Genomic DNA, 7828 nt, shown 5'->3' on the forward strand with positions numbered 1-7828 from the left:
TGGATGAATGGATTCAGCATACGATGAATGTTGAGACTTTTAGCTATAACGATGAATCTTGGGTAGGAGAAGCGATTTCCACAGCAATGAGGAAACATCAAACTGCCAGGTGTTTTAATTGTGGTAAATTAGGACATCTGAAAAGGAATTGCAGGCACAGAATTTCTAGGAATAATATCTCCTCTGGGAATGACAAAAATAGGAGATCTAGGCCTTCAGGTATATGTAGGAGATGCGGTAAAGGCCAACATTGGTCCAACGAATGCAGGTCAACAACAGACAAACAAGGCAACCCGATACCATCAGGAAACTCTTGAGGGGCCTCTCGCAGGCCCCCACGCCAACAGTGGCCCAGTCATTCCCAGTCACAGTGGAGAATGTGCCTCACCAAGAAAATTAAAAGCTTCAATTTCTGCTGTAAAAAGTAATACTGGTCTAAATGATGAAATACGTGTGGAGGATGAGTCAAAAACCCAGTAGGACAGAGTAAATGTATATTTTGGCAGACTTCTATTAATGATCAAAGACCAAAGCTAAGAGTCTGTATAAATGGCACTTTTATTGAAGGCTTATTAGACACAGGTGCGGATGTAAGTATCATTACCCCAGAATCTTGGCATCTGAATTGGCCTCTTCAAGAGGTAGATGTTCATTCAGTGACTGGGAATTGGAACCCTATCTCGTGTAAAACAAAGCACAAAATGGATTGAATGCGTAGGGACCGAAGGGCAAATTGGAAGACTAAGTCCATATATAGCCAACATTGCCATAAATTTATGGTGCCGTGACCTGCTACAGCAATGGAATACCCACATTAACATCTAACTGAAGGCCTCCCCACACTGAGAACATATGTGAAAGCGGATGCCTGTGTGAACTTCTTTGTGGGCCAGCAGGTCAGTGACCGGCTGGAGAGGGTAGCTGACCCACTTTTCTGCGGTCAGCTCTCCCCACTGTCTTTCGGACCTGTCCCCACTTTCAAAGACTTTTTTGCTTTCCGGGTTCTTCTCAGCATCCCCAATAGGGTCTTCGGACATGGTCACAAACTCCACATCTTCACTAAGGTCTTCTTTCGGGTTTGTTTTGTTCTTGCTCCTGATCTCAAAGTCCAGTGAGACAACATTTCCGTAATTCTCCTGCATCACGTCCTTGCAAAGGTCTCTTTGTGTAGGATCCAGAGGTCTCCATTCTTCCCGAGTGAGGTGCATGGCCATATCTTCAAATGTCACAGGGGCCTGAAATCACACAATGCTTCCTCACTACTTAGCATCTAGGAGTTTAGTCCCAGCCTTTCTTCTTGAAATTAGAGACATGGTTAGAAATGTCGAGAAGGCATTGGCATTAAGTCTGATCTGGGACCAGCCATGAGCATGGTGGCTGCCATCTCAGGCTCAAACGTTCATCTCCTGGGGGAGAGAGCAGGAAAATTAGCTAGAAGACAACACTGAAGGAGAGGAAAAGCAGGGAGCAAGGCTAGGCTAGAGGCCCTGCCCACTCCTTAGGGCTGGAGTTCTGGTGGCCGCCAGGTATGCAGAAAGGGCCCACGACTGGTCACTCTCCTCCTTCTCTGACCCCGAGCAAGAACGCTCTCCATGTCTCAGTTAGTACTAAGTACATACAAGGCTAAAGTAAGGGAGGACAGCCCCTGACTAGGTGACCCCCGAACAGGGGGTCAGGCCGATGCTATTAGACAGAGGCTTTCAACCCAGCCCTACAGAACGCCTCTGCTCTTCTGGAATGCCATTTTTAAACTGTCATTTCTTTCCTACATACCAGTTCAAAGTAACTACAGCGAGGTTTTTAATAATTGAAAATACTTGACCAATATATCAGGTTTTATTACTAACTACCTGTGACATTTTTAAGTTAACACATATTCTCCACATAGTAGAACATTTATTAGCATTACACAGTCTAGACATGCTCCCTCTTTCTCAGGATTATCTGCTGGCCAGTCATTGTTTTATTAAAGCAAATTGAGGGACAATTCTTCAGAGTATACAACAGAATAATCACTCCACCACAGATGTTCCTTGTACATGGGATTTCCTTTGCAAAATATTCAAAACCTGTCATGAAGCTAATATCTTTTTTACATCAGACCTACTCAGTAGCTGAGAATGTGTGTGTTACAAATATAAACCAGCATAAATAACCATAGAAAGACACAATCAAAGCTAGCAATGAATTATATGTACTATTGTATGAATTTGTATGTGCTATTGTACACCTGTGTGTGTATGTTTGGGCATTCTGTGTGTATATACTTGTGGAAATATAAGAATGTCACTGTATATATGTGTGTGTATATATTTGGAAGACAGAAGTAAATCTCTGGTTTCAGGCCTTTGATTGCTTTGTAACTTTCCAAGTAGACTAGGCTAGCTGACCAACAAGCCCCAGGTACTCATTTGTCTCCATGCCCCTTTCCCATTACTAGTGTTAAAAGTCCTTGTGACCATACCTTTTTTTGTTTTCTCTTCAACATGGATTCTTGGGCTCAAACTAAGTTCCTTCTTCTTACAAGAAAATTTCACCTGTCTTCTCAGGCCCTCTCAACTACAGATATTCTGTCAGCATTGTTTAGTTTTGGTTTAGTTTGTCAGATAGTTCCATTTAGCCTTGAAATTGGACCCCAAGTGCTTTATCTACCTACCTATCTATGTACCTATTAATCTGTCTTTCTAATTTTTTTGAGACAGTATTTCAAAGTGGAGCACTCAAATTCTCCTACTCTAGCTAATCAATAAATCCCAGGAATCTTCTTGTCTGCTTCTTCCACTGACCTGGTATTACAGGCATAGGCATCCAGAACCTGACATTTTATGTGGGTGCTGGGAACCCAAAATCAGGTATCTAATTCTTGCACTAAGGACTTTAACATCCCCCCATGCCCCACTGCCATCTTCCAGAAAGCAGGTTATGAAAAGAGTGTGAACAGATGGATAGATGTTAGATAATCAGATGACACAGAATGGCTAGCAATTGTGAAGTCTAGCTTTAGTATTTAGGCGTTCGTTGCCATGGTTAGAGTTTGAAAATGAAATGAGCCCATCGTTCATATGCTTATTGACTTGTTTCCCAGATGGTGGCACCATTTGGGGTTAGTGTGATCTTTAGAGTATAGTTGGAAGAAGTAGGTCACTGGAGATGTGCCATGCAAGTTATATATTTCCCCGGCCTATCCTGTATTCCTTCTCTCTGCTTTCTAGTCCCCGTGTCATAAAGAAACTTCTCAGTAACCTTTCCAGTCATTGTGAATTTCTGCCTAATGGCACAGGACTAAACAACTGTGAACAGTTGTTCCCAGAAGAATGCTACACCTATACTGGGTCTTCTGCAAGAACAATCAATTGATTAGTACTTTTGTGATTCTGGAGAGGTTTGGATGATGTAGGTTTAGAGCATAATTATAGTTTATCTTGGATTATCTTTAGTCCCTTTAATAGTTATTTGTCTTAGTGTTCTATTTTTTGTACTAAGGGATTTTAAAGGACTTCTCAACATAGTTATTGATTTGCAATATGCAGAAAGAGCAATTTTGTATATTGAAACCACAGAATTTATAACAGATGATGCAGAATTGACTCCATTGTTTCTTCAGGTTCAAGATATAATCAGGAATAGGCTTTGTCTTATATATATAGCACACATTAGATCTCATATGGGTCTGTCAGGTCCTCTAGCATAAGGAAATGTAGAAACTGAATAATTATTGTTTGGAAATGTGATGATGACATCATAATTTATAAAAATATCATGTCAATAGCTGGATTGAAAAAGTTCTTTTCTATTACATGGCAACAAGCTGTATAAACAAACACCACTGTGTTTGAGAACTAACAGATGTCATGACTTTATCTTTTTCTACTTTCCATGTATATTAGATTCATGTATGCCTCTTTTAGGGTCCTCATGTTGTCTAGGTTCTCTGGAATTGTGAATTTTAGCCTGGTTTTTCTATACTTTATGTCTAAATGTTACTTACGAGTGAGTACATACAATATTTCTTTCTGGGTCTGGAATACCTCAATCAATATAGTGTTTTCTAGATCCATCCATTTGCCTGCAAATTTCAAGATGTCATTATTTTACTGTGTATTACTCAGTTGTATAAATGTAGCCCACTTTCCTTGTTCATTCTTGGGTCAAGGGACATATAAGTATTTTTCACTACCTGCTGCCTGGTGATTTGGATGTAGCGCTCTCAGCTCTTTCTTTAGTACCAAGTCTGCGTGCACACCACCATGCTTCCTATTGAAGTGAGAACCCACAAAAGTGTATTTAACAATTTATTCAGGGTTCAAAGGAAAAACAAACTCAGAAATAGAGAACTAGGTAGATGCTACTGTTCTAGATGCTCCTGTCATGTAATTCTCCCAAGAGCTATGATGACCAACAGCCAGGATTGCACCAGCTCTGACTAACAAAGAGCGAACATAAACTCCTACTCCCTTTTTTTGGTCACATTTACAGAGAAAAGCATACCCATGGTAAGTCATGCCCAATTGTCATAGGCTATCTAAAATATATCTCAGCTTGGGCTTGAAAATATACCTAATATAACTACAAGATGGATTATAATTGATGACTACTAATTTATATTTCATGATATTCTAATTAGTTGATATAATAACTTTCAAGGCCTACACATTTGCATTGAATTGTTAAATAAGTTATATAGGCACACAACTTTGATTGAGATTAGAAACAAATATATATATATAATTTTCTAACAAAACAACTGTAAATTTGTATCAATATACAAAAATCCATATCAATATAAACTGAGATTACCCAAGCACTACCCAAAAATAGACCATCCAAAGGAAATGCCTACTATTCCAACCATTTTAGATAGGATCATCTGCCAGCACACACTCACCAGGACACCCCTAGGCAAATGTCAACCAATCAGGGGTCCTGAACCTTAGAAACCCCTCACCCCCACCTTGACTACTATAAAAACCAAACTCTAACTCAGCTTATGGCTCTCCAGTTATTCCAATACACAGGACATGCAGAGAGACCGATTTTGCAAACTTGCATAAAATAAAGGCTCTTTGCTTTTATGTATAGGACTTGATCTCCTTGTTGGCTTTTTGGAGACTTTGCAGATTTGGGTATAACATATTTATGTATTTCAGCATACATATTTACCCACACTTAACAAGGATGAAGTTGGAAGGGAATTGTGGCAGGGATGGAATAAAGAGATAAAAAAAAGTGATGTATTGTCTTTTGATTAAAAATTTTTAAAGATTAATTATAAATTAAAAAGAGGGGCTAGATAGATGGCTCATCACTGGGTGTTTTCACCGAGGACCCTGATTCCATTCCTGGACCCTGAATGCTAGCTCACCATTTGTTCTGATTCACGTCCCAGGTATCTCCTCCCTTCTTCTGCCCTCTGTAGGTGCTGTGCATAGGCACATGCAAGCAAAACACTATACAACTAAAGATTTTTTAAGGTTAGAAAAAAGAAAGAATGAAATTCTCTACAGTGATGTCCTGACCCCGAGACAGACAGCAAGTCAGGTCTAGTTAAAATGGACTCCTTCTTACCTTGCATGGAAGCAGCTGTGGCCTGATGTCTTGCCTCCCTGCTCAGAGCAAAACCAGCTTTGCTGTGAGAGTAAAAGAGATCATCATAACTGTTCATCCAGGAGCACCGTATAGAGGGCTTTTAGGTGACTTTTCCTTGAAGTTTTCTGGCTTTGTGTTCACTATCTTTTGTGTCTGTGAGATATATGATGTTGGTACAGTTATCTTTTAGATTGATCATCAAGATTGACAGTCAACTTTTCACAATGTCATCTACTTGATTTTCAAGTAAGACCTTATGATAAAATATGAACATGCCAGAGACATTTCTTTCCATCATTTGTCCAATTTAGATATGTTCCTACAAGACTTCGCAGTAAGAATGTCCCTAAATATCTGTTTTTACATTGTAATCATGTTCACTAGTGGATTTGTTAATTTAGCATGCTTAAGAAAAGGGAGAACATTATATGAGTGTGTTCAGACATCCTAAGGAAAATCCCCATTCTTCCTTTGTTGAGGAAAAAAATAACTCCCGTGCACTTTGTGCCTCCTGCAAGAATAATTTTTTCTCATTTCTTTTGTCTTGGCTGTAGAAATGGCTATTTTTGGTAGTCAAACTGACTACCTCTGGAATTAATTAATACACAAAGAATTAATTATACCTGAGAGAGATTTTACTTAAAGGTTTTGAAATGGGAAAATCCTCCACTAATCTGGATAGTTTGAGATAAGAGGACCCACCTTTACCTGCTTGGTCTCCACGCACACTTTTAACACCCTGACTCAGGAGCAAGAGGTGTGGTACCCTCACCCCTTATTATCAAAGGGGAGAGAAGAAATTTCCTAGCAGAATGTTTTCTCAGGAAGATAGTGGCCTTCACCTCTCCCACCTGCAAGATTCCAAGCAGAAGGTCACCTAGGTCAGCCCAGTCAGCCACCTGCTACAGGCTGTTAAAGATGGCCTAACTCAAGGACAGTGGCCTTGCTCTAAGAACAAGGAGAAAGCTGTCTTAACAGAATGGGAGGGAGCAAAAGTCCTTGTTCCCATGCCAAAGCAACATCAAAGATTCTCTTTGTAGTTAAGCCTTTAAAAGCTTACCCCACAGAGGAGATACAACTCCTCTCTACCTTTCTGTAAGAGGGGTGGAGATGAGTTCCAAACATGTTTGTATTATGCTGATTAAACCTTGCTTATTACAGTCTGGACCTATCTGGTGGTCATAGTCTGGGCACAACAAGAGTCACTGGGATTTTCTGAGTTTCAGACCAGTCTGGCCTACCGAATGAGTTCCAAACCTAAACAGAAAAATCCTGTCTTGAAATCACCAAAACAAGAAAATCTGAATCAAACAAGACTATGATCTAGCTTTAACCTTCTCACCTCCTGGTAGGAGCAGTTACATAGAAAATATATTGAAGTAGAAAAGGCTCTTTTTTGTCAACTTGCTCTGGCTACCAAGCTCATTCCTTTACTAGTACTAGAGACTACTTCTTTGAAATTTTGGTGAATACTTAAAACCAGTTGAGACATCAAGCCTCATGGGCTGAACAACTACTGGATTCTTCACTTGATCTTTGGGAAAAGGCTGAGAAGCAATCTACGGGATTCTTTAATTGTCATTTATAAGTAGCTATTTTTCGACAACCTGAAACACAGCTTGTGAAATTTTCTAATATGCCCACTTTTTACATACATGTTGAGATTCATTCTACCAATCCTGTTCATGTAGAGAATCTTGAATACTGCAGTTCCTTCTTGCTCCATTATTCTCTACATAGTCACATTTCCATGAACACTACTCTTTTTATTATTATTCATTTTCCTGGAGTTTGCTTCAAATTTCAGTAATAAAACCCATAAAGCAATGGAGCCATCATCCAGCCTTCTGATGGGGGAAAGACCTGTCATCTTGTTTGAGATCTGGCTCCTGCTTTTCTCTTTTCTGTTGTGTAAATCCCTGTAAAAACCATGCAAAAATTACCTTCAGTTCATCTGACCTCAGCATGAAGCCACAGAACAAATATCTCCTTTTGTGACCTTAAAACTCTTTAGCTGTTAATATTCTGGGCATTCTTCCCCCTGTGGGACAGGAAATCCCTGCACTCACCTAGCACAGCACAGTGCACTGTACAAGCTAAGTGGCCAGGTCGCATTCTGGAGGTAAAAGGGAGAGTTCCTGTGGAGTGCAAGGTTATGAGGGTGTCAGCTTTTATAGCCAGGGGCAATTGCTCTTGAAATGCATATCTCGGCCAATCAAGAAAAGATCTGTGGTTGGAGCGG

The 7828-nt window shown here is 39.9% G+C and overlaps 1 protein-coding gene across 3 annotated transcripts; it reads right to left on the minus strand.

The window, feature by feature from the left end:
* Positions 1 to 587: 587 nt before the first annotated feature.
* On the minus strand, positions 588 to 7790 carry LOC142839760 (zinc finger protein 436-like). 3 transcript variants are annotated; one of them, XM_075956054.1, is made up of 3 exons: positions 7656 to 7790; positions 5566 to 5627; positions 588 to 1235 (listed from the first exon to the last, which is right to left on the minus strand). In XM_075956054.1, the coding sequence occupies exon 3, from the start codon at positions 1212 to 1214 to the stop codon at positions 822 to 824; it is 393 nt and encodes a 130-aa protein (XP_075812169.1). In that variant the 5' UTR covers positions 1215 to 1235; positions 5566 to 5627; positions 7656 to 7790; the 3' UTR covers positions 588 to 821. The 3 variants fall into 3 exon arrangements, with proteins under 3 accessions (XP_075812169.1, XP_075812167.1, XP_075812168.1); XM_075956052.1 differs by having other exon boundaries at positions 588 to 1406; XM_075956053.1 differs by lacking the exon at positions 7656 to 7790 and adding an exon at positions 6289 to 6422 and having other exon boundaries at positions 588 to 1406; positions 5566 to 5739.
* Positions 7791 to 7828: the final 38 nt, after the last annotated feature.

The sequence above is a fragment of the Microtus pennsylvanicus genome, chromosome 22, assembly GCF_037038515.1.
Source record: "Microtus pennsylvanicus isolate mMicPen1 chromosome 22, mMicPen1.hap1, whole genome shotgun sequence".
Taxonomy (NCBI): Eukaryota; Metazoa; Chordata; class Mammalia; order Rodentia; family Cricetidae; genus Microtus; species Microtus pennsylvanicus.

What these genes read in the sequence shown, in the direction of transcription:
- LOC142839760 (XM_075956054.1), bottom strand. Translation starts at nt 1,214, where the DNA reads ATGGCCATGCACCTCACTCGGGAAGAATGGAGACCTCTGGATCCTACA.